We start from the raw sequence: 27894 nt of genomic DNA, 5'->3' as shown, positions 1-27894 counted from the left end.
CTTATATGTAAAACAAAATAAAATATAAGGCATACTATAATTTTTCAAATTGTACGGCTCACAATTCTAAAAACGTCGATTTTTATTAATTATGTGAAACATATTACTATCCCCGTATTATTCTGATCAAATATTAAATTATTTTTTTTCATTGGTATTCAAAAAAGCATATCGTGATCAGCTATAACAATGAATGTATGCAATCTACAGAATTTTAAAAAAACATTGTATGTTAAATAATAAAAAAACTAACCTAGCTTACCCGATTCTTATTAAACAAAAAATTCAATAGGAAAAAACTGGTTTAAATATACCACACAAAAAATGATAGTAAACGTGATAATGTTCTCTCAAACAAGGTTGATCACAATTTGAGACAATTAATAAATCTTTCCTGAAATACTGACTGATATCAAAACGGTATTTACAATAACTGACCACTAAAAAGACGGCGAGTCTCCGCCACCACATTGACAAATCCGTGATAAGAGTGACTAATTATTCTATGACAAATGCACCCACAATTTTATCTTATAGAAATATCTTACATGATTTTGAAGCTTCTTCTCCATGATCGATACAGTTTTCAGAAAGAGTCGATAAATGTTCTAGCTGTGGGTTCGGATCAGAGCTCCGTCGTTTGAATAGTCGCATTTCGGTTACTGAAAAAGTAGAAATAGTAATTGACCTAGGTTTTCAAATTAAATATAATAAAAAATAACGAAAACTTCTTTATTTAGCACACCCATAGAATCTACTGTTCCACCAGACTCAACAAACACAGAATTTGCATGTACAAGAGGCTATCAGATATAGAACTCAGATTGTCGGTCGTCTTGGAAGTCAATAGACGTAATCCACAAATTTCATGAAAATGAGATATGCGTACAAAATAATTCGATTTGTGTCAATAAAAACCGTGATTAATGTATATATGTACGAGGATATATTGAACTTAATTGGATACATTTATTAAAGCGAACCTGTAACGTCTCTAGACCTATCAAAAAAAATGTTTCTTCTTGCTCTGCAAACCAGACCTCCACAGCTTTTATTACCTCCTCGATGGTAGAAAATTTACGACCTTTTAAACTTTTTTTTAGTTGAGGAAAAGGATGATAGACGAACGTAGCCAAATCTGCTGAATAAGGGGAGTGTTCTAGTAATTCAAACCCTAAATCACGAAGTTTTTGCATGGCATCATGAGATTTGTGTGCAGGGGAGTTGTCCTGCAAAAATAAAACACCTTTGGAGAGCTTTCCGCGTTTTTTCTCTTTAATTTTTCCCCGTAGAGTGGTCAGTGATGTCTAATAGTAATCTCCAGTTATTATTGTACCATTATCCAAAAAATCAATCATGATTACTCCATGGCAATTCCAAAAAACGGAAGCAAGAACTTTTCCAGCAGATTTTTGGACACGAAACTTCTTGGTCTTGGAGAACCAGAGTGTCGACGTTCCATCGATTGTTGCTTTGTTTCTGGATCGTAGAAATGTACCCAAGTCTCATCCATAGTAACAATTCGGTTTAAGAAGTCTTACATCGTGTTCAAATCGAGCACAGATCGAATGCGATACGTCTACCATTGCACGCTTTTAGTCAACATTCAAACATTTGGGGATTCATTTTGCAGCAATTTTTCTCATATCCAAATCTACGTGAATTATATGATGTATGCGTTCGTATGAAATATTCAGTGCTTCAGATCAGATCCGTCTTAGCCCAATTCGACGGTTTTATAAAATCATGTCATGAACTGCATCGATATTTTCGGGACTGACACAGAAACTGGCCTTCCCGATCGGTCATCATCTTCAATGGAAAATTTACCTCTTTTGAAGCTTGCATTCCAATTTTTCACAGTCTCATAGGAAGGACATTGATCACCAAAGGTATTAAACATATATTCGTAAATCTTACCTCTTAACCCTTTTAAATACAGGTACTTGATGATGGCTCGATACTCCAATTGGACATCTTTTCTCTATTAATTTGTTGCGTAGCTCTGGTTTACTTTTTTGACGTCAAACTTTACACTGACACTTCTAATAAGTTGTTGTTCATTGCTACGGTAACGCAATATTTTGTTTATGCATGGAACTGGTCTAGGCTAACTAGATATCAATATATCCTCGTATATTTAGATTAGGGGTCTTGTATACACTGCGACCCAAAGGATCTATTATGTCCTCCTTTCTTGTTGCGATACTGGAGAACCCTGTGTTTACAGCTGATCCGTTCATCCCACTCCTTCCAAAAGTATAGAATAGGGGATGGTTTTAATTGCCAGAGATCTTCGTCTTCTATTTCATACGGACCTAGGTGTAGTGCTCTGGAGTTCCATCACACTTCAAGAGAATGTGAATAGAGATTTGCACAAAAATCTGCACGCCGTATTATCTGCCAAGTCTAACGTCTTCAGGTATTTGTTGAGGTAACAGTAACTGAAAATAAATTACCTTCAAAGTAATCGTTAAATTCCAATGGACTTGATACACATTTCGTAAAATAGTCAAAGCAATTTCTTGCAGTTAATTTATTCTCTTTAGTAGTCAAAAGATGTATGTGTCGCCTACTCTTTTAACAACAAACTTAGGTCTCCCATAATTTCCGTGACAAACGACGGAACAACGCATCTGACCAGAATCACACTGCAATTGTGTCTGCAATATTTTTACGAGTTGGAGAACGGCTGCCCATAACAGTAATAAACAAAACATTCATGGAATCAGGGCACTATGAGATGGAGTGTGTTTCTGTACACTCCACCATAGTGACTCGAGGTAAACAGGTGGATGTATTCACGCCGAAAGTACATGGTACCAGGAAACAACATGACAAGATTGTTGAAATGCCACAAACAGATTTTAAACATTTTAGTAGCCAAGTTAAAACAAACAAAGCATTGGTCCGGAAAAAGTAAAGTGACTAAAAGTTAAATGAGTCTAGTATCGCAAAAGCAACACTGAAACAATAAACCATAAATACCAGCTGTGATAAGCACTTTCAATCACTGAATACACAGCGACGACGGTTTCGGAATCAATCCAGCATTGATAATGTACCACAGCTCTACGAAGCCAAATCTACGAAAAACTAAGAAGATTTATTAAAACTATATAAAAAAAGGCACTATTCCATCTGTATACCACGACCTCTACATAAATTTGGAGTCAGAAGACAAAATTGATGATGGAGACAACAGCTACTTTGATATAAAGATGATAATTGCAATTTATACATCTGAGTCAATAATAATAACATTTCAAAATCATTTTTGGTTTTATTTTAAATAAAAATATACAAAATAATAATAATTGTTGTGAGGTAAAAATGAGACAATCAGACATGAATGCTGTATTTAGTGCTGAGTTTACAAGAAAAGATCGTGATCATAAGCAGTAAAATACCATATAATTTCGGAAATTCTGAGATATGGGTAATAATTATTGGAAACTTGACAATATAAATAAATAAAAAATCCTAAAATTTCTTTTCATCATCACAAATAAATGGACAACAAACAATAACTTGAATTTTATAAGCCTCAAAATATTTGCGCGCCGATTTCTCTGAATCAAGATGTTGTGGACAGTTGAGTTGTAGATTTATCTGTAAAATTACCACCCATTTATTTTGTACAGTGTTTTTCGTATTGTATTAACCCATTTGAAACATTACACTTCATTTGTCAATCAAAATTATTATAAATATTCCGTAAGGAAATTCTATTTGTAACCTTGTAAGATTTACATAACTGAGGTATAAAATGTTGGATAAACATACAAACTGCTGCTGTAGAAAACTGCTGTACACTTCAGACGGTGTTGTTTAATAGACTCAATGCACTTATGTATTCAACGAAATTTAATAAAAATAACGCATTCAAATTAATATGCCATGTCATAAAATATATTTATTTTGATAATTTTTACAAACTGGTTGACAATATTCTTTCAATTACATCAATATATCTCATCACAAATAAGTTTAATTAAATTCTCAAGGATCGTTACTCATTATATCATGATAGTTTATTATTTACTGGCAGTTTTGTTGTATCATCAATATTTTATAATTTATGATTGATAAATCACCCGTAAGAATTCACATATAAACAAAAAAACTGTTATTACTCTCCATTTTATTTCAACTTACATTGCAATAACGTGATGTCAATGATATTTTAATTTTCCAAGTGACTAAATACCTATATGTAGCACAGAAAATGTACAAGGTGTTGCTTAAAATAAATCTGTTAGGCCGGTTGTTCATTTTACTTCGAATGACGATGAAAAAGAAAATGCAAACGTCGTAAGGACATCCTGTGTGAGTTTCTTATTAATTTTTATCATTCATCATTCATTAATCATCTAAAATTAAACTAAACTTTCAATCAAAGAAGGGCTAAAAGCATATATATATATATATATACTATATATATACTATATATATATATATATATATATATATATATATATATATATATATATATATATATATATATATAGTACAGAAAATGTACAAGGCGTTGCTTAAAATAAATCTGTTAGGCCAGTTGTTCATTCATTTTACTTTGAATGAAGATGAAAAAGAACATGTAAAAATCGTAAGGACATCCAGTGTGAGTTTCTTATTAATTCTTCGTGTGGAATTATTCGACAACTTTTATAGATCTTACTTAATAAATCCTAAGGAATCCGACAATCGGCAATTGCTAAGTTGGTTCCCTTTGGTTTCCTAGTGTTTTCCTTGTAACTTCAATATCCCACACAGGTTGACAACCTGAGCGCAAACGATCTGCAAGCGTCAAATCTCCATTAAACCAATGTTGTGCCGTTCGCTCATTAACTGTGTCTTCCCCTTCAATATCACTTATTTCCTTTGTTTCCACGGCTGCTTTAAACTTTTGTTTCCAATATGTCCAAACTTCATATCTATCGCAATCCATACTATTTATAAAAACGTAGAGCGCCCTCAATAAACCAAGAGAAAATATTTGAAGAGAGTAAAGTAATTGTGATCTTCATAGAACTAGAGACTATGAGACACCCTCTGTTTATAACTGATGAAATTTTTGGTATAGTAAATTTATCTAAATATTTCGACTTTTTTCTTCTCTCACTTCTGAGTTCTTGCTTTAGAAAACCATTTTTGTTAGTTATTATTACTATAAAAGAGAAAGAGAGAAATGCTTTATTGTCAAACAATTGTTACAATTTGTAGACAAAAGCTTGTAAAAACTAAAAAACAAACATAAAAATAACTAAATAAAGATAAAACAAACGAAATAAAATTTCAATATACAGAATAAAACCATAATGAGTAACTAAATTATAGGTAATAGTAATAGGTAACACTCGTAATTAGTATATAATTCGTATATAAGTCCATTGCAAAAATTAAACCAGTATGCAGCTTTCCCGAAATTAAATATTATTATTAGAATAGAAGTCGTTTACAGAGTAGAAAGCACTTTCCAGTAAATATTCCCTCAAGTTATTACGGAATGCAGGAAAAGATGATATCGATTTGATTTAAATCAGCAAGTGATTGTGCATTTTTTTGCATTGTAAAATATTAAGCACTAATTCTGAACGTGGAGTAAGTAAGTAAAAGTCGTGTTCCGTGTTCCTCAGTGGATAGCCGTGCAATAACCTTTCTGAAATCGGAGAAACGTGCTTACGAATTAGACAAACGTATTCAAAGATGAATAAGGAAGGAAGAGTCAGAAGTCTCTCCTGTTTAGTCCGAGAAAATATCTAGCAGATCTCTTTGGTAGTTTGAAGATTCGCTCAAATTGAGTCGCACCACACGTATTCCAGAAGGGAGTGGCATATCGATGATGCGACTCAATAAGGGCATAATAAACTGTTAATGAGATAGATAGGTTCAGTTCTTTGGAAACTGATCTCAGCGCAAAACAGGAGGAACTTAATTTTTTAGATATGGCGGCAATATGTAACTCCAATTTCAAGGAATTATACTCAATAAGTACTTAGAATTTTACAAATTCAACGACGGTTGTGGTGTTATTTAATAAAAAAGACTGCGATGTATTTTTATATGATAAAACTTTGGTTTTAGAAACGTTGAGAGAATTGCACCATGATTTAAGGGTGATTAGATCACTAGATATGGTCCTATGAAGTGCTGTGAAATCAGGGTTGCTCCAAGAGAAGCTAGTGTCGTCTGCAAATAGACATATTTTACCATTGATGTCTAGATAGGCGATGTCGTTGCCTTGGGGCACTCTACATTATATTGGCTTGCAAGAAGACATCGTTGTATCAATCCTTACAAGCTGTCTTATGTTGGTAAGGTATGAGTTAAACCATGCGAGAGGTGTTCCCCTGAAACCGTAGTACTGTAATTTGTTGATTAAAATATTATGATTGACACAATGAAAAGCCTCACAAAAAGTTGTTGCAGCGTTGTGATGGCTGTTTAGGCTAGAGTACACATTATTTAGAAGAGATAATAAGGCATCATTTCTGCATTTGTTACCCAAATTGATTGGTAGTAAGTATTTTATATTTAAATAGATGTAATAAAAACCTCTTTTTGACCAATATCATAATATAGTTTTGAGGAACTATAGACCTATACTTTGAACTAATAATATTTAATTAAATTTATATAATATATAAACTCAAATTTATATATCAGGGTGTCTGAAAATGGTTTATAAAACTGAAATATCTTTAATTCTAAACTACAATAAAATTAAATAGAGTATTTTCTGGTGAAATTTGATAAAATTATTGAAACAAAACTTGAGAAGCTACAAATTATGTAATTAGTATTACAAATATTTCCAGAGTGTGTCGCAGATCGAGACGTTATTTAAATGAATTTATTGAACAATTTATCGTGTTTCTAAAAATAGATTTAAAATGTTACTTATTAATATGACTGAATGTACAATCTAATCATCTTCCAAAGGATGTATGAAATGATTCCAATTGAAAGAAAGATCGGTGATGTAATGGTGCCCACTCAGATGACATTTTGAATAATAAGAGCGGTTAGGTACTGGTTTTATAATATTTCAATGTAGTAGTATAAAGTGTATAATGTAGTATAAAGCGTAGACAATTAAAGTACTTATGCACTAGAGGAACTAGAAAAACCTATAACCTATATAAGTACGGCCATGCTGAGTACCCAAAGATAAAAAGCCAAAAGTAAGACAGACAAAACGGCAATTGACATTTGACATTAATGCGATGTTGTTTCAATACCATAGAAAAAGCACAGACTGATTAAATTAGAAGCAACGAGAAAATAAATGGCACTAGATGTGAAATTAAAACAAAATATATGAAATGATTAGCGGTGGAAGAAAGAAGACAAGACAGAAATCTGGGAATATAACAAAACATTTAAGTTTCAAATATCTGGTTGAGTTGTGGAAAACATAGGAAAAGCAACAAAATGCTCTTAAGAACAGCTTGAATACAAGGAAAATAGAGATGAAAATCTATGAAACAATCATTTGACTAAGAAGGATACATGAACACATTAGTATAAATGAGAAGAATACCACTCTGAATTCAATTATGTAATGAAGACGACATAGTAAAATTCATAGAGTCACAAAGGTTGAGATAGTTTAGCCATACGCTAAGGATGGTGAAATATAGAATGGCCTGTAAAAAACTTCTTCTTCTTCTTCTTCCGTGTATTAGGCGTAGTCGCATGTTTTATCTTCGACATCCTTGCCTTCTATCCTGCTTCAAGGTAGTCGCTCCACCTTTTTCTGGATCGGCCGGTACTCCTTCGGCCCAATGGGGATTTATAATGCGCTATCTTGACAAGTCTGTTGTTATCCATACGACTTATGTGCTCATTCCATTCTTTTTTCTTGATAGAACCCATTCGTTGATGTCATCTATTTTGCACAATTTTCTGATGTTCTCATTTCTTACCCTGTCCAGTAGGGTTTTTCCAGCTATCCTGCGTAGCACTTTCATCTTTGCTGTTTTCATCATTCTTTGGTTTTCGCCAGTTCTGACCGTATCTCTCTCACCAAACATGGTGCTATTCTTAAGGCTTTAGTTGTTTGCTCTCTTACTTCGTTCTCTAGGTTTCCAAATACTGAAATCTCGATTCCTAGATATTTGAATTTCATTACTTGGTGAATTATCTGGTCGTCTACGACTAGCTTACATCTTCATCATCGGAGTTTTGGATGTGGTCATACACTTCGTTGTGGACGCAGATATTATCATATTGAAAGATTTAGCTGTGCAGTTAAACACATGTAAAAGCCTTTGAAGATCATCCTCATTTTTTGCGACTAGAGCAGCATAATCAGAGTAACATAATATTCTATATACCCATAATAGACATTATCGTAGATGATCTGGTTATTGATTTAAATGATGAGGATAGCGACACTGAATCAGAACAGGAAGATGAAGATTGTAATCTATCCGAAATCGAAAAACTACCTGATGAAAACCAATCTGAGAATGTGTTAACAGTTAAATAATAATTTATTCATTAAATAATCATCAATTTAAATGTTATCCATTTTTCCCAAATACTTGCTCATAATCCGGTATGTTTTAATCCCCGACTTTTATTTAAATGAATTTTGACTAGGATTACAATATAGAAAATTCAATCAGGTAGAAAGGATATCACTATGTGTTGTGACTATTAGGAAAATGATAATGTATCAAGTTCATCGGAATACAATGACCAAAATATCAAAATTGAAAAACAGTCTAAAGGATAACAAAGAGCAGTTAAAGACATTGAAGAAGATATGTGAAATTGGAACATTTAAGTGTATAGAAGAAATAATGTAACGAAAAAATTCATTTATTCATAGTTAAGAAATATTCGTAAGCAAGGTAAACAAAGAAAACAGGAAAACGATGGACTGTAGAGGATAAAACTTTTGCTACTTCTATGTACAAAACAAGTTCCAGGTCAGGTTGTATATGTATTTATCAAATGATTTTCAGTTGCCTTTAGTTTCAACAGTGCAAGAATACCATTTGAAATTGGTATCAATGGTACTATCATGGAACAATTGAAGCTCCAAGTGAATAAAATGAATGAATTTGATCACCACTGTGTATTATTACTTGATAAAATTTCTCTGACTTGCCTTGAAACAAATTATTCCTCATTGTAATAACATTATTTCAATATTTTATTCCTGTGTAGTATTTAGTTACATATTACACTTTTCACTTTGTTAGAAACATCTGTATTTTTTTCAGTTTTCATTTTAGAAGTTATATTGTAATCACGTCTACTAAGTTTTCTTGGTTTATTTGAAAATATATGTAAATATTATTTTGTAAATAAACGTGTCCCAGTACTAACGTATTATTTTTTTTGGCATGAATTCAGGAAACTACGGAATCGGAACTAGATGGAAATGCTGTAAATTGAAATGAACCGCGAAAATAGATTAGTTCTGCCACCTACCATCGAGGGCATTGGCATCGAAAATCCGCCATGTTATTTCCACTGAATAACAACTAAGTTTGAATTTCTTCTTAGGATATGTTCAGAGACATCTTGAGTATTGTATTGCTACATGTCAAGAAACCTTTATGATTTTTTTTTAATAAGTTTTAGCTGAGATATTTTAGCGTAATTACAAAGTAATATTTTAAAAAAGGAAAAGAAATTAACGTACTTCACTCGTTTTCGATTACAGTATGGTGAATCTTGAATGCAATTAGCAGAATCTACTCACGTTGTTTTCATAATCAACAATTATTGTTAGTGATTTGATAAAAAAAAACTTTTGCACGATCTTTCAATTTAATTTAATTTGTTTGCTGAATGTATCGATTGATTATCATCGCTTAATCTGTTGTAATTATTGTGTCCGCAACCGATTCGACAAGTAAATGTTAAATAAAATAGTTCTTTTCAATGAAACAACTCAAAAATGAAAATTTTTAATATTAAATATCATAATTAGTATAATTAGTATCACAATCTTCCTCATTCAAAATAATTCTGCGTCATATCACTGATAACTGCTTTGGAGGTCAGCAAAATGATTTGTTATTGCTGCAAACATGATAACATTTTGTGGGGTTAAATATTTCACCTGTCTCTAACAATCAATTGGTACTGATGAACACAAGGACATCAGATCATATGTTTCTAGCCTCACTAACAATAAGTAGTTGTGAATCTTACATCTGAAATTTATTTATATAATTTAAGTATGTTAAAACTAGGTAGACATTGTTATTCATCGTTTTTTTACTAACTGCTTTTAGGCCGATGAATAAGTCATGAAATTTCTTATATGTTGATTTTAGCTAAATACGAGGGCCGTTTTTTTTTTCAACCTCCCGTGCAGATGCTACGCGGGCAGAAGAAAGCGGGCATGCACTGTAGGCAACTGCGAAGCTCTCGCACTACACACTCCGCCATTGTTGACATTTAGGCGTCAGTCGGCGTTGTGCTACAAACACGTAAGCATGTCCGCCATTATTGATGCTCCCGCCAATTGCTTATTGTGGATTGAGAAGTGTGATTCGTTATCTACAGGCTAAAGGCCATAGTGCTGCAGAAATTCATCGGAGAATGAGCCGTATGGATGGGAAAAACTTCATGAGTGGTGGTGTTGTGCGTGAATGGTGTCGAAAGTTTAAAGATGGCCGTAATGATGTGCATGATAAAGCGGGTTGACAGGATGATTAAAGAAAACCGCAGATTCACCATTATTGCTTTGTTTACGGAATTTCCAAAAGTTTTAAGGTCTGTTTTGTACTCTATTGTGAGTAAACGGTTAGGCTACATTGGCGGCAACTTTCTTTGAAGAATGTATTGAAAAGCTTGTCCACTGATATGAAAAATTTCTCAATCTATTCGGTGATTATGTCGAAAAGTAATCGTAAGTGTACCAATCTTTTGGAAATAAAATTATTGTTTTATATGAACTTGTCTTTCATTTATAGCCTATCGGAGGTTGAGAAAAAAACGGCCCTCGTATTTCGGCTTACAACACGGTATCAAGTTTTCTTCCAATCCCTAATCCATTCAAAATAATACACTTGAACAAATTTCTCTTTCATATTGTCAAGCAAAGGTCGAAATGGCAAGTAAATGTTTATATTTCGTTAAAGTTGAAAGTATTGGCTGATTTGTTCTTTATTCTTCAATAGTGAATTATTTCTTCGGTGTTTATGATTGTAGTTAGTCTCTATTAGCCCTGTGACACGCAATGACGTGCTGTGATTTATATTTATTGGATCAAAACATTTTTTTTGTGAAGCGATTTGTTTTAGTTTCGTTTTCGAAAAAAAATTCAGACTTGTAAGTTTTAAAATGGGTAAAACTAAGGAAATCTCGGATGAAACTGGTGTATTCATAGCAAGTCTTCATAGTCTATATAAACGTAACCGTACTATTCCCACCGAATTAAAAATACTTGCCGTGGACCACAGCTTTGGTCATAGAAAACGTTCGAAGCGACTACGAAAAACCACAACCACTTATTGTATTGATCTATAAAAGTGAACGACGACTCACAGGCCCAGAGATAGCATGTCAGATCAATGAACCTTTGAGTGGCAATGAAGAATCCTCTTTCAAGACCTCAATTAAGAGGTTGCAGTGGGCTAGAGAACATAGAAAAATGATGTGATGACTCAAAGTTTGTTGGATCTAGGAGAAGATTTTTTGGGCGCAGGTCATAGGAAGAGCGGATGTTAAATCCATGTGTAATTCCGGAATGAAAAACACGGAGGTGTCCTATTTCCACTTCATATCTTTGGAATATTCTGAAAAGCTAATTGTGGCAAAGAATGCCAGCATTGTGCACCAAAATAAAAAAAGCAAAATGGGATTACATCGTTGAATAAAAAATTAACCTAAAGAACATTTGTAGACTGTAGTTTTATTATTACTAAGATAAGAATATATGTATATACGAGGAGGTACCCAAAAGTAACCGGAATAGCATTGCCATGGGTGGAGCTTTTGTGGTACTGATTTCTGCCGCTAGGGCTTGCCTAGCACAACTCGTCGTCAGTTCAGTGCCGCGCAGGCCGTTGACCTGCCACGTGACCGTTTTTGCTAGTGCTGTTTCACTGCTGCTTCGTTTTTTTATGATGGCAAATTTAAGTGAACAACGTGCCGCTGTGAAATTTTGTTTTCTACTCGGTAAAAACGCCGCTGAAACTGTTTTAATGTTGAAAGCTGCTTACAAAGATGATGCTATGGAGAAAACTCAAGTGTATGAGTGGTTTTCTCGATTTAAAAATGGCGACATGTCGATTGATGACAAACCTTGCTCTGGACGTCCATCAACTGCCTGAATCGATGAAAATGTTGAAAGAATTCGAGAGCTTGTACGCACAGATCGTCGACAGACAATTGATCAACTGTCTGAAATCAGTGGAATATCTTAAAGCTCGATTCAGCAAACAAGTGACTGGTTCCTCCACCATGAGAACGCACCGGCACACTCGGCCATCACTGTTAGCCAGTTTTTGATTAAAAATAACATGGTTCCGCTGCCCCACGCACCTTATTCGCCTGACCTGGCTCCGTGCGACTTTTTCTTGTTTTCACGCATGAAAAGGGGCATGAAAGGACGGCGATTTGAAAACATTGAAGACATCAAGAAAATAACAAGACTGGAGCTTGCAGCCATCTCTAAAGACGAGTTCAAACAATGTTCCGAAGCACCGCTGGGACAAATGTATTACTTGTAATGGAGAGTATTTTGAATGGGATAAAATTGTTTTGTAAATATTTGTAAATATATAGCATTTAAAAAATAATTCCGGTTATTTTTAGGTACCCCTCGTATTTTCTTTACAATATAAATATTAGCGAATGTTGTTATATATATAGAATGGACACAAACTTTTGACCGGTAGTGTATGTCAAAAAAGAATTTTTTCTTTTGTCACTTATCGCATGAGTTCTTGCTTTAGGAAACAATTTTTGTCGGTATCTAAGAATCTAATTATTAATGTAAAATGAATTTTTAATAAAAAATTATAATAATTAAGATTTTCTATTATTTTCTTTGAAACTACAACATCAAGTATAATTGGTGTGAAAATACAAATAAACAAATTTTACAAAATTTCCTTGGAAATGTTAATTACCCATATTTTTTGCATTCTGTTTACACATTATCATTGTAGTAAATAAATAGCTACTTTATATATTATGTAGGTTGGTGAGTGGGATCTGAGAGACATTTTTTTCTTATTCGCAGCCTTCTAAATAATATTTAAAATGCGAAACCGACAACGTAGGTTTTCATTAGGTTTCGTGATCACAATAATAGTTAATATAAATTGAAAAACTATTAATTAATAACAAGTAACAGTACTGGAAACTATATTGATTAAATGTAATGATTCTGAAGGTATTTCCATGTAAATGTGTTCTAATGGTATGTTCATAAACAAAACAAACAAGATTACATGGGACTGTTTTTTAATAAGCAGCAATTCGTTTCCATGCATATTTTGAAGCTTTAGTACTTTTGATGTACAGTCAGCAGCTAGGAATCCCGACAAACGTGTGTGAACGTTCTGAAATTCCTCACTAAAAAACACATGAAACACGATTAATCACATACGCATACGTTTAGGATGTGTCTGAGTTAATGCGACAAAATTTAGGAAGTGATTATAAGATTATGACTAATAATAGTTCCTATAAAAAAAGTTCCTCATCCCTTTCTCTTTAGAGATATCACCCATACAAGAAGGTGTGTAGAAGTAAGTTTCTTTTCATATTTGCGAGAAAATACAAACTTGAAGTTCTGTAAATTTCAAGAAATCGCAAAGGTTTAAATACCGACATGTTTTCTACATTCCTATTACAATATAAGGGGGTAAAATTAGAAGCCCTCGTCATATTTACTATCAAATCTCATTTTTCCACAATTTTGATTTATAAAGTGAAAAAAAAAAGATCGTAAATGATGCCCTCAATACGTAGTTTATAATTTAGTAAAAAATCAAAACATTATGTAGCTAATTCAACTTTTTTTATACGAACATTGATAAAATACATTTTACTCCATATTTTATTACATAATACTGAACCTCCAAAAAATATAATAAGTTTAGAGTTGCTAATTTCATCCCCTTATCACCTAACAGGAATGTTAAATGAATATCAATGGTCAAACCTCTGCGATTGCACGGAATTTACAAAATGTACTCCTTGTACTACCTTGTGGTATGTCTGAAGAAAGTAAGCTGGGGAAATTATTTGACACAAATCATTCATCATAATATGGACAATCGCCTCTTCAATTTTGCCGCTTGAATTTAGAAACATTCTGTATATAGCTGGTTTTGCTAATTTAGAAACAGCCGTAGTGATAGCTCTAAATATTTCTAATTGTTTTAAGCCAACTTATTGACCTCATTATTTTTGCATAATTTTTTATATAATCATAACTTTACTACAATTAATACTTATTTATATATTTTCTTTTTATTAGTCTATTTTCCAAATATTACACAATTATTTTTAAAACATCGACGAAACTTATGGAAATCAAATATTGTTGTTATATAATAACAAATTGAGGTCACATACCTGAATCTTCCGCTATTAAAATAATTGCAATTAGATATACTATGAATATTAAGATTATGATATTTTATTAAATTATATTTCGGATCGTTCAAATCAGATTGTAGGAAAAGGAATTTACAACATATTTCTCGAAGGTCATATTAAATAAACTAGAAATATGAAATGGGATTGTGAACATACTGTGTTATTATAGTAAGAAGAATTCTTTAAAATTGAAATTGTCTGTTCATTGAGTATTTCATTATATGTGTGTTCAGATTTTTTCCTTATTTTTGTTTTTCCAAAAAAATTAAATTTTCCTATGATATTTGGTGATGTAGAGTTTCAAGTATTTATTGATGAGTAGTTCTTTAAGTTTGGTTTAAATTAAATGGAACACACAAACACAATTAAATCAATCAATCAAATGCTTTTTGTACTTGTACCACTATAGTACACTAATCACTTCTCACTTCTTTTTTGAAACATCTCTCTTTTCTTTAATTTTTAAATTGCTTGCTGCCTTGCTATTCCAACCAGTCTAGCCATCAAATATAGCAATGACAGTGTCTTCATATATTATCAGTAACAATAACAGATATGTTTTGTATGAAATGTATTTGTAAGGAATATGATTTTCAAATTTCTGAACACACTATATCCTAAATCACTGATTTACCTTAAATACGACTTCCTTCTGAAGAATCGTTAACACGTAAGTATTGTTTTGATTGTAAACAAGTCTGTAAAATATGCTTATTATAAGTGTGTCTGGGCTATTCCGGCTGATGCAATAGCGAAACTAGGACTGGGTGCGTTATCCTTATACAAGAGAACAGCTTAGTACATCTTCTCCAACCGTTTTTTTTTTATTGTCTCACGTCATTTTGGAACTAATCTACTAATATTACGATTTTCAGCTCTCCAAAATACATTTAGCCTAACTTTCCCTGCTGAGTATTGCATATATTTTTCAGCAGTGGCGAACTTCGATGTTTCTTCTGCTTACTGTACATTTTAGTCTGTCTATTATAGTGAGGGATCCATGTTACTAATCCTGTGAAAAAATTTTCTTTGAATTGTTTACACTTCTACTGAAGAAAATCTGCAATGCCTTTTCAAGATTGCTTGTGTGCATCCGTTAACATTTTGGTACCCACCGTGTAAACATTATTTTTAATATTCAATAAGTATATGCAATAAGTATATTATGTACTACAAATGAGAGACTGCTATCTTCAACTATTTGTTAAATAGTCACACATCGATTTTGTGTAGCCCTCCAGCAAGTTCTGCACACGACTGCCTGCCACATTCAACCTCATGAAGATCAACTCTTTTATAAGCTGATATTTAATCACCGACACGATCCATTTTGATACCCTCTGTAATTCAGTTTCTAATGGGATTCTACATGATAGGTTACAATGTGACATAAAGATAAATATGTGTGCTTATAAAATGTGTTCAAGTTCTTAACTAATTTTTTGTAAAATCTCAACTTTTTTTATTCTCACCACTGTCATTGTTAATTTTAGTACTTTCAACCTATCTACCCTATTTACAAACTTCTCAGTATTAATGCTACAATTAACGTTGAGAAAATTTTGATATAATAACTTGAGAAAATCAAATATATCCAATAAATAATCTAACCTAAAGAAATTAAATCACTAATTTGCATGATTTATCGATTAAGAATAAATTAATATAAATGTAAAGTGTTTGTTACCTGTTCGGGCAGATGAATAAATTTTACTTTAAAAACCTGAATGATTAACATTTTATGAAGAGCAGTATGCATTAAAACAACATAATAATTAGTACTAAATTTGGTATCATGGTATTGCATTCAGTGACAGTATTATCTAGATTTTTCTGTTAAGAAATAATATAATGTTTCTAACAATGCCGTTATTTGCACCAATGAGTATGTCGACATAATTGTTACCACTAATTACTAATATTTCAACACGAATGTTATTTGAAATAATTAATAAAGAAACACTATCATAAAATTCGTGATAAACATAACTGCCTTTTGTTTTGAATTGTTTATCCACTGACGAAAAAAAATTTTCAATTTAATCATTACACTTGGTAAACAACGTACCAAAATAACAGAAATAAAAAATTCAGTAATGTGATTAATGACTGAAATATAAAATTTAACAGAAACAATATGTCTTCCACAAAACGAAGAAATTAAAATTATGAGATTTTGATGAACTTTTACATAAACCATTTCGATTTTCATATTATTACTGTAACTACATGACGTGAAAATTTTAAAAATATGGGTGTAAACAGTGGCGTAGGGTATATAATATAGAGGTGGGCGAAGTCGCACCAGCGGGGCCCCTTTTCTTTCGTTCCCAAGATCTACCCAATAAATCAATCTTACCAAACATGCTTTGACACGACATCCTACACATAATAATGCAAAAATATATATGAACCGTGGGAGAATACGGAAAAGCTGAAAAGCATATTGGTTTAAAAAATTCTTTAATTTAGTAATTTGAGTGATTTTTTCTATGCTGCCTCTGTATCATATAACCCTTGTCTACCCACTATTCATAATCACCACTAAAAATTTTTACCGACCATCAATCATTCCACCAATAAAACCCGTCTCATTTATTTTATCCCAGCTTCTAGACGGCACAGACAGACCTCTCACAAACAAGCCCTTTCCCTATTCCCACTACCCCACCATGGACAATTCACCTTCCCAAATTCAATACATCCCTTACGAGATACGACAAACACTCAACACCCAAACAAGAAATCGAAAATGCTTCAAAGGAAATAATTAGTGGCAACTATGATCTAATTTTATCTACGGATGCTTCCAAGAATGAAACAGGAGTAGGCTGCGCAGTTACAACGTCACAATTTCGAATCAAATCATCTCTAATTCCACCCACTTGCAGCGTTCATACAGGTGAACTATTTAGCAATCAATCTCCCTTCCTTACAAGCAGATTGCAATATGTACAGACGCACTCGCTTCAATTTCATCTTCAATGTCTGGCCTCTCCAGACAAGACTTAGCCATTGTAAGACGGAAAAAGTTAGACGCTCAAGACTCACCCATGGTTATCCGATGTCTTCTACCGCCAGACCCATTTGCACCAGCTGTTCCAATTTGACGATAAAACACATATTAACTGAATGCCGCAAATATGCCCCCCCAAAGATTGCATTCAAGACTAATTACAAAGACATCCTGAATGACTGAGCAAATCTCTTTCGTGCTTCAATTTCTAAGGGATGTGAATCCTTACCATATAATATAGAACAATTATATATTGATGTGTTAATGTATGTTGTATGTATATGTTGTATGTATGTAATCTACCATGAGCAGCTTTTCTTGCCATTGCTATGTTTCTGTTTCTAGTACAAAAACTGCAAATATTTTCCGAACATGGGTTTCCAACATCGAAGCCTTTTTTATTCACGTGATTGAAACAAGTACTGCATATCGGACATGAAATTTCTCGACCATTATCATGATTTTCCGCTAATACTTCTTCCGGCTGCTTGGAAACACTGCCAGTGGCCTGAATCGCAATAGTCCGCATATAAACTGTCTATGATATACATACCATATTTTTTACATACGGTCGGTCTGCCCAATTTAGACCGTATGTATACGACCTAGGCCATATACATACGGTCTGATTTTTACTAATGTTTTTTGGCTTTTTAGTCCTCTAGTAAGGATTTGTAATCAATTATTGGAGCTAATCTGCTTCGATTGTGAGTGTAATAAAGCCAGTCAGTAGGCCCTACTTCAAATGGTTTTGGAGTAGTTTTTAATAATTTTTAAGGTGCGAAGTCTCCCCGAATCCTACTTCGCCTGCACCTAGGTAAGTTAAATATGAAAGATAGAGGAGAACCAGATAACCCCGGATCCTGTCTTTTCCGAGGGATGACAAAAGCATGAATAATACTGCCCCGCTAACTTCATTTCATCCATCAGATGCCACTGATAGCCATAGGCTTTTCGGAACGAACACCCCATGTTAGCGCTTTACGTGCTAACCATATTTTTCACAAATATAGATATGAATATGGAAGGAACGAAATATAATAATGTATGAAACAAAAACAAAATTATATGTTTATAATGCATCGCTATACTTGTGAGATTCCTTAACATTTTTGGATCGTAAAGCATAATAAGTAAGAACCGTTGATTAAATTTGTAGAGCGATGTATTCAAATTGTTTCTATATTTTCACTGTTCCATCATGTTATCTAAATGTTTTTGGAAGACTTGAATAGGTTGAAGTGTTTCTGATTGGTTATCACACATCTCATCTTATTTTCTTATGCGGGATTCTTTATTTGGTAAAATAGGCCTAGCACCGATGTTTTTAGCAATTTTTCTAGTCTTTTTTTATCCAATTCATTATTGAAGTTACTGCCATTTTTTAGTAGACAATCCATTGAAGCAACTTATTGATTTTGAGAGAAAATCATCAAATTCATCACAAATGCAAAATTCAATATACGAGCAATAAATGCCCCGTACTTGGCCTCCGGTTCTCTTAATTTCTTTTCAGGCTTTAAGTACGGGAAAATTAGATAATAGGGTATTTCCAGTTACATGTTCTGCCGACTTTTTCGTCTAATTGTTTCTTTTTAAATTTTTTTTTCATCGTATTATACCGAATACTAAACATTATAAAAGAGCGAAATACTTTACAAATTAGTGCTAAAAGGCTTATGCTATGAACACCTACAAGTGGGTCAAGTATGTTACAGATTCAGTCATCTCATTATTATTTGCAATTAGGTTTCCATTCCTTTATAATTGCCAACCATATTGGACCCACTATCCTAAGATTATTCATGGCATTGTTCTTAAATTGAACTGTCAATTAATATCAAATTTTCTATAATCTGTCAACGAACAGAAACTATACAATCCTGTCTTTCCAGCAACTTAAATGAAATCAAAGACGGACATAAATTTGTTATATAAGCAAGACATGATACGAAAATCGTGAGTGACTGCAGGTGTTATATTTGATTATAGTATTATTCTGTTAATTGAAAAACAACAACACACAATAAAATCAGTTTGGAGATACGTTCGAGGGGCTATGACTTTATCACTATATTCACGTTTAGTTAATGAAGAAGAACTAAATATCTTGTAGATAAACGCAAATTTGATAATTACATGTAACTGACTGAAATACACAAAATAGGAAGAAAGAAATAATATGGACCGAAGCAGAGAAACTGGCAAATAAAACAATGAATAATAGAATATTTTCTATTATTAGTATCCATAATTAAACTAATTCGAGTTATATAAAGGTTTCCATTGCTATATAATCTTATATATTTCTTTTCAAATCAAATTCATCCCACAACATCAACATTAGGTGACCAGCATAACCAGATACATACGCGAGGTCTGGCTATTAAATAACGAGACTGTGCGCCTAGAGAGCGCCCTAGACGGGTTTGGTAAAAAATGAGTAGTGCGTTGGATATCTAAATATCTTGTCCACGCACGTTCCAAAACACGTTTCCGTCACTACTATTTGTGTGGTAGCGGTTTGAAAGGAACGTGTTTTTTTCTCGTGGAACAACGTATCAATCTCAAATTTCTCGTTAAATTGAAAAAAAAAAGCTCTGAATGCTATAAATTGTTGCAAGAGGCCTATGGGGACAATTCTCTATCTCGTGCGCGTGTTTTTGAGTGATGTAAGCGCTTTAGTGAAGGCCGAGAGAGCACTGAAGATGACCAGCGTCCAGGTCGCCCTGTGACTGTTTCAACTCCGGAAACAGTGAACAAAATCAACCAAATTGTGCGTGCAGATCGTCGAATGAGCATCCAGATGATTGCCGAGGCTTTAAACGCCGATAAAGAAAAATTTTACACGTGGAATTACACATGACAAAAGTCTGCGCGAAGTTGGTGCCAAAAAATCTGACTCCTGACCAAAAGCTCTTGCGTCCACGGATCTGCTCAGGTTTTCTTGAGAGGTTAGAAAGGTTAGAAAAATATCTGCTTTGAAAGGGACCCCATTTGACTCGATGAAAGCGGTAAAGCAAAAAACGGCAGAGCTCCTAAAGGCACTAACCAAAAAAGACACCAGCACTGCTTCGATCAATGGAAAAAACGTATGGAATGGTGTGTGGCGGGGGGAAGGGAGTTTATTAAAGGGGGACATTCGAATGTAGAATAATTTTTAAAAAAAAAAACCTTTTTCGTAACCAGTCTCGTTATTTAATAGCCAGACCTCGTATACCTGCATCATAGGCGTAACATAAGTATAAAGAGTATTTGGATACTGCAATCAAAAGATCTTGAGATACTACTCAATTGCGAAAACGTCACTCAAGGATCAGTACAGACGATCTTGATAGTCGCTTCAAAGAGCAAGACATTTTGAATATTCCATTGTACACGTATTGAGGCACAGTAGCCACTTCTGATTTATTTATTCTAGCATTCAAGTTTTTGAAGAAATTAATTTGTTATCAACCTTCCACTCCAACTGCCAGGTTTCTTATTGGGAACGTGGCAATGAAACACCAAAGTGGACTAACTTTAATATATTTTCCGAGCTTTCGAATATTTGTATGTATATATTCATCGTCTGGAACTGAAATTATGGTTAAAAACAATATAAGAAATATTAATTAATTATTGTAAGTAGAAATTTTATTATTTTTATACATATTTCTTATATTGTATTTGACGTTAATAACAGTCCTAGACGATGAATACATACAAGTATTCGAAAGCTCGGAAAATATATTAAAGTTAGTCCACTTTGGTGTTTCATTGCCACGTTTTCAAAAAATCTATGATGGTAACAGCCCTCAATTGAATTCCCAGTTGAGATGCATTAGTTTGTTTGTGGTGTACCGGTTGAGGCCTTTGAGTGTGGTTGAAACCTGGCAGCTTTAGAACTGTGGGAAACAAATGAAATGAGAAAGGAAACGGGAACACAGATGGATATTACTAAAGAAGGAACGAGTAAAAAGAACAGATTTGAATAAAAGTAGCTTATGCTCTAAAATATGAAAAAACTGAATTTATATTTTTTAAAATATAACATAAATTTGCTCAAAACAAAAGGAAATCTATAAATATAACTGGAATTTTTGTGAGTGCAATAAAAAAGCAAAGAAAAACTTAGCAAAGAATATAAAGAATAAAATCACCTAAAATTTATTAAAATTTATTTTGATAGGTGTAGTGTAGATAGGTAGAGGAAGAATTCGATGCAATTTCGAGGTTTTATTGAATCTCTCGAATGAAGTGGGAGGTTGATAACAAAAATTAATTCCTTCAAAAACTTAAATGCTAGAATAAATAAATCAGAAGTGACTACTGTGCCACAATACGTGAACAAAGGAATATTTAAAATGTTGAAGAAAAATATAACAAGCCGAATGTACTTCATCACAGTTTACAGTTATTTAATATCCCATGATTATTTCAGTCGGTCTGAAACGTAGGCGCGACAAAAATATTCAAATATGTGCAATTTCGCCTCCACTACGCCACGCCACGCCACTGATCTACGGAAAGGCCAGAGAAAATATGAGGTGTATAACTGTGTGAATAGAATGAAAACATGAAGATATGTGGATTTTCGTGAGACTAATAATAATACATTTTGTTATACATTTATTATGCGTACCATTGAAAATTAAAAAAATCATATTTAATATAAACGCTGTAGAACGTTGGCGGCGTCAATAACCATATGGGAATAATTTCAGCGTTGCAACATATCGACAGAGGCGCTATGTAAAAATGATCAAATGCCATAATTACAAATCTGCATGAATATATTAAAAAGATACTCTTGTATCTCGCAATAAATGAAAATGATACACACTTCACCAACTTCAAGGACGTATATTCTCAATCTTACAGGGCAAATGAGTAGTTTCACATAGTATTTATTATTCTTATTAATATATTTCGAATAAATGGAAAATAATGGCAGTTGGAAATACGATGTTATACACCTAAATAAACGATCAACTACACTTGCCATCTATCCGGTATTCCCCGGTTTTGTCCTAGTTTACTGGGTATCAGAGAAGCGTCCGGGAGCCTTCATTTGTTTAAAAATTGAGAAAATGGAATTAAAAATGTTTCTCACAAGATATAGGAGAATCTAAACCCAAACATGATTATTGTGGGATGCTCTGTACATGTCATTAAGAATGTAGTGCACCACGGCCAGTAGACGTGGACATCATCATCAAATTTTTTGCTACTTACACAGTACGAATCGATGCTTCAAAAGAATTTTGAGAAGTGAGAAAAAGAGAAGAAATTTTGTTGTTTTCATGTTAAATGGTGCGTTCATTATGTGACGTTTTGGCTTGATGAAGGGAATGTTTAAATCATGGTGTATCTGATTACTTACGTACCATGTGGTATCTACTATCTATTGTAACACTTTAGATTTAAATCTTTGGATGATATTCAGTGATGTTTGCACATCACCATAGGTGGAGTTCGTAGTTCGAAATAGGTTTGAGTATAAAATAATTTTATTTTGATTATTTTACTTTGATTTTCGCATCAAGAGCCAGTACATTTGCCGGTATTTTAATTCAAGCTTTCTTCTTTAGTCTGAATATGTAACACGTTGATCAAAATGTAGACCAAGAAATTTTGTGTCTGGTACTATAAAATTGTAAAATATTGAGCCCTTAACTAATTCTGAACGTGGAGTGGGTAGGTAAAGGTCGTATTCCATGTTCCTAAGTGGATAGCCAATAGAAACTAGTGTCGTCTGGAAATAGAAATATTTTACTCCTGATGTCTAGATAGGCGATGTCGTTTATAGACAGAAGAAAAAATAGGACCCTAGTACTGAGCCTTGGGGCACTCCACATTCTTTTGGCTTAGAAGATGACATCGTTGTATCAACCCTTACAAGCTGACTTCTGTTGGTAAGGTACGACTTAAACCATGCGAGAGGTGTTTCCCTGAAACCGTAGTACTGCAATTTTTTGGTTAAAATATTATGATTAACACATTCGAAAGCCTTAGAAAAATCACAAAAAGTTGTTGCAGTGGAGTGATGGCTGTTTAGGCTAGAATACACATTATAAAGGAGGGAGAATTTGTTACTTAAAAACCCAAAATGATGGGTAGTAAGTAATTTATATTTAAACAGAATTGATAAAAACCTCTCTGTGACCAATCTTTCCATGATCTTAGGTAACGTGGGAAGGAGTGCAATTGAGCGATAATTCGATGCTTGATTTTTATCTCTTCCTTTATGCAGATGTATAACTATAGCCGTCTAAGGCAATTGGGAAAAGTGCCATTTTGAAATGAAACGTTAATTGAAGTGATAAGGTGATTTAATGTCCAATCGGGCAGCCTCGAAAACATTTTTGACGTAAGTCCATCAGTTCCAGATGAGTATTTATTTTTGATGTCATTAATTGTACTGCGAAGCTCTGCTAAAACTACGGGCAGAAAAAAGAAACTGTTCAAGTTAGCATAAGCATCAGGGATATATGAAAGCGAATCATGAGAAGGAGTTATAGAATTTGATAAATTTTTGGCTACATTCACAAATCAATTATTGAGGTTATCAGGTGAAGTAGAGATTATGCTCGATGTAGAAGCCTTATTTTTTAGATTATTCACAATGGACCATGTTTCTTTAGAAACATTACGAGAATTGGCGGGTCTCCTATTATAATAAATATTTTTGGCAGCTTTCATCTTATGATAATTTTTTTCTGTAGCAGTAACCTTTCAAAACTTTGCTTACTATTGAAAATAGGCTGATAGGTTGGCAAGATATTACTTCATTGGGCTATTTCCCTGATTTGGGAATCATAACATTAAGGCGAATTCCCATATTACTGGAAAATAGGACAAGCTTAGCATGCGGTTGAATATAACTGCCAGAAGAAAAATTTTACGAGGAAGTTGTTCTAATAATTGGCCTGATATTAAATCATAGCCTGACGATTCTCACACACTGAGTTTGTTTATATTTTGCTGAACTTGTCTCGGAGCGAAAACCGTAAACGACAAAGAGGCAACTGGATTGGATAAAAGGATTATCGAAATTTAAAAAAGTTTTTGAATATATCGATAACAAAAACAAGTAGATTCTTTGTCCAAAAAATAAAAATTTAGGTCCATAATAATGGAAAAAAAATTGATAAAAAAGATTGTAGGTGATAAAGTTGTGTGAATTGATTAGATTTTTATATATGACATGAAAATATTATATTTTTTATGAATTGGTAAATCAAGTATAAAGAAATACCAAAAGAGTTTAGTCTCTAATGATATAATATCGTTCAACAGTTGTTAAAACTTTCAATAACGTAATCCAAACTACAATTCTCGGTATTGTTTTGTTTATATAAAGAAATATTAATTCTAATTATAATAATGGAAAAAAACTAGATTCATCATTCTATCAAATTTTAATAGGTAACCTCATTTTCATTTGAGGAATTTGTTTATTTTATATTTATAAGAAAATAAGTAACAAGTGTCATGGATAAGATTCATCAAAGTGACTCATCTAGTTCAAAAATAGATTTAATCTAATGAAAAACCACTAACAAGAAGTGCTCAATCAATTTTAAGAAAATTTTGCATTTCTAGATTATGTGCGTAATATCAACTGGTTTGTTTACATTTTATTTTTAAAAAAATTCAACAGAAAAGGGTTTTGTACGTTCATGAGTTGCACTTTTTATGATTAATTTGGATTGTGAAATATGACGATGACAAATTGTTTTTTATTAAAATGAACTATCAATTAAAATTAACAAAGCATTATAAAAATGTAAAAAATATAGTAAATTATATCAAATTTTGTGTACCTCATTTTATTCTATTCGAGTCGTTTAAAACACATAACTTTTCATTCATATTTTTAAACTCCTTTTTGATAAGTTTGAAATACATCCTCGTTGTTACAAACACAAGACACACGAAGACACAAACTTACTTCAACTTAATTATGAGTTTTGAAACAGTCACTAAGCTAAAACACAGGTTTAACACGTTGATCGTCAACTACAAAACAACTTTTTTAAAAAGCCTATATTTTCTATACTTTGTATTTAAATTAGTATTTTAAACGATTCAATGCGATTAAATAAAATTGTGAAAATTGTATTGGCAGTCAACGTGTCAAGTCTAGAAACAGAAAAAAAAAAGGAAAAAGGCATCAAAATAAAAAAGACAAAGGAAGCACTTGGGGACATCGAAAACTTAACCTCTAAACTTTTCATTATATATTGATTCCTGGTTAGTTGATTCTCATTGATTAAATTATATTTTGGGGTACTACACAAAGCTAGAGAAATCCATTCTTATTTTGACAGAAATCCGTATAGAGATTATACTATTTAATTATTTAAGGACTGTTTCTTTTGAAGATACCTTTTCGATATATCCTGATGTTCATTTTTCAGTTAGAATTATGGATTTTTTGTACATTTGGTGAAACATAAGAATGCGATGTAAAAGAGATCATCACCAATGCACATTATTGTTTATACAACTTAATCTAACTGTCGACACATTTTAGACTTATCCACTTGACCTACACAAGTTTTTGATATTGCACCTATTATTTATCATGAAATTGATATTTCCCCGTAGATAAGTAATGCAAATGTGTGAAATGTACGTGGTTCATTAGAATAAATTCTAAATAAACTCAAATTAAATAAGTATAATAATATTTTATATTTGAGTTCATGATTACATTTAGTTCAATTTGTCGACAGGCGACTCTGCCTACGGTTTTATTCATACTATTACTCCATTTTATCTTTACATACTGCCTACCTTATTTTTTTATTGTTTATAGGCAGGTATTTGATTTAATTATCGATTTATAATAAACAAACAGGAAACATTTCTGAAATTTTTATGCAGCTATTTAAGAGAGTAACCTGTAATTTTTTACGTAAACATTCAATATGTTATAAGTAAAACTAGAAACTCCCCAATATCTTGTGTTATGTTCAAATTTGGAAAAATGTGTACAAGGCTAAATTTTCATAGTATAAATTTTTCACCCCACTAACCAGAACCATCTTTTAAAAAATCTTGTATGGCAAGAAGTGTTAAATAATACTTATTTTTCTCTCTAAATTCTTGTAGAGGTACTAGCGCCACATAAAAATCCATACAAAATCAAATCAGCCACCTAACTGGTCATTTTGTAAACCCCCTATCAATTATCTAGAAAGACTAGGTATTTTATCTTGCTTAAAAATTTACTTTTTGCGCGTTTCTGTATGACCTTCTCTGAAAACGTGTGGGTCGGTATGATTCCAATACCACCAATTATGCATATTGGCTTCACTATAAAGGTACTTTCATCAAAAAAACAAATGTTGTAAATAAATCTGCGCAATTATTCAACAACTAAGTGAAATTTTCACAAAACTGTTATCGTCGAACCGGTTCATCTTCAATTCTTGATCCATTAACATCTTAAACAGAGGAAATTTAAGTTTTTGGATGGAGCTGCTATTTCCCTAGCATCGTTTTTGATAGGGATAGAGTCAGTTTTTTCCAAATTGCTTGGATTAAAATGTAATTATTGACTTCTTGCTGTTCGACATGGTTTCGGTCAAAAAATCATTCAGCGTCACTAGTACACTCATTATTTTGATAATTTCACTAATTCTACAATTTTTGGTATACGAAACGAAAGGTAATATTAACTCTATGATAAAAAAACCACATTAAAAAATGAAATTTTATTGACCAACAAGAGCTGCGAATAAGTATGAGGATGTTACCTTTCAGCACTTTCAACCAAAAGTAGTTTCGAAATCATATATTACTTGACACCCCAAATTTTCTAGCTCCTCCATTTGAACACGCCCTGACCTTTCGCAGCATTAACAACCGTACGTTTTGGAAAACATTGGGTGTCTTAGAAATTCAACTTTACTTTGACTTAGAATATTAGGAGGCTTTCGAAACAACCGTGTTGTTCTCCAGTGACGGAGAATTCAGGGATGGAAAAAGGTTCCTTGACCCCTGCTGCGCGCCTATAGAAAAAACTAGAGATCATCTATTCATGTTAGAACAAGTAGTTTATCAGCCTGATAGTCGTCAAAAAGTTTCAATAACAATCGATCACACAATTTGACAGTTATCGACAAAAAATCGTTTTATTTTCTAAAACTTTAACGTAAAGGATGCGTTTGTGGACATAAGTTCTCTATCCCGATAGGCATAATTTGACCCAAGAAATTTCCACTAAAGCCTTGGCAGTCGAATTTCGGGACCCTGTATATTTATTAAAAAATAAAACAATTTCAACTTGTCTAAGA

General features: G+C 32.8%; 1 protein-coding gene across 2 annotated transcripts in view; it reads right to left on the bottom strand.

Moving 5' to 3' along the window:
- LOC130897268 (tyrosine-protein phosphatase non-receptor type 13-like) overlaps window positions 1-27894 on the bottom strand; it is a 42982-nt gene that overhangs the window by 9414 nt on the left and 5674 nt on the right. The window contains exons 1-2 of one of the 2 annotated variants that reach the window (XM_057806046.1): window positions 25414-25605; window positions 549-662 (exon numbers count right to left, since the gene is read on the bottom strand). In XM_057806046.1, coding sequence (XP_057662029.1) covers window positions 549-654 — 106 coding nt within the window. In that variant the 5' untranslated portion in view covers window positions 655-662; window positions 25414-25605. Of the gene's footprint in view, window positions 1-548; window positions 663-25413; window positions 25606-27894 lie in introns of those variants that run through there. The other variant, XM_057806037.1, reaches the window with a different exon arrangement.

The sequence above is a fragment of the Diorhabda carinulata genome, chromosome 1 (assembly GCF_026250575.1).
Source record: "Diorhabda carinulata isolate Delta chromosome 1, icDioCari1.1, whole genome shotgun sequence".
Taxonomy (NCBI): Eukaryota; Metazoa; Arthropoda; class Insecta; order Coleoptera; family Chrysomelidae; genus Diorhabda; species Diorhabda carinulata.
This window is presented reverse-complemented; position numbering and strand designations above follow the sequence as displayed.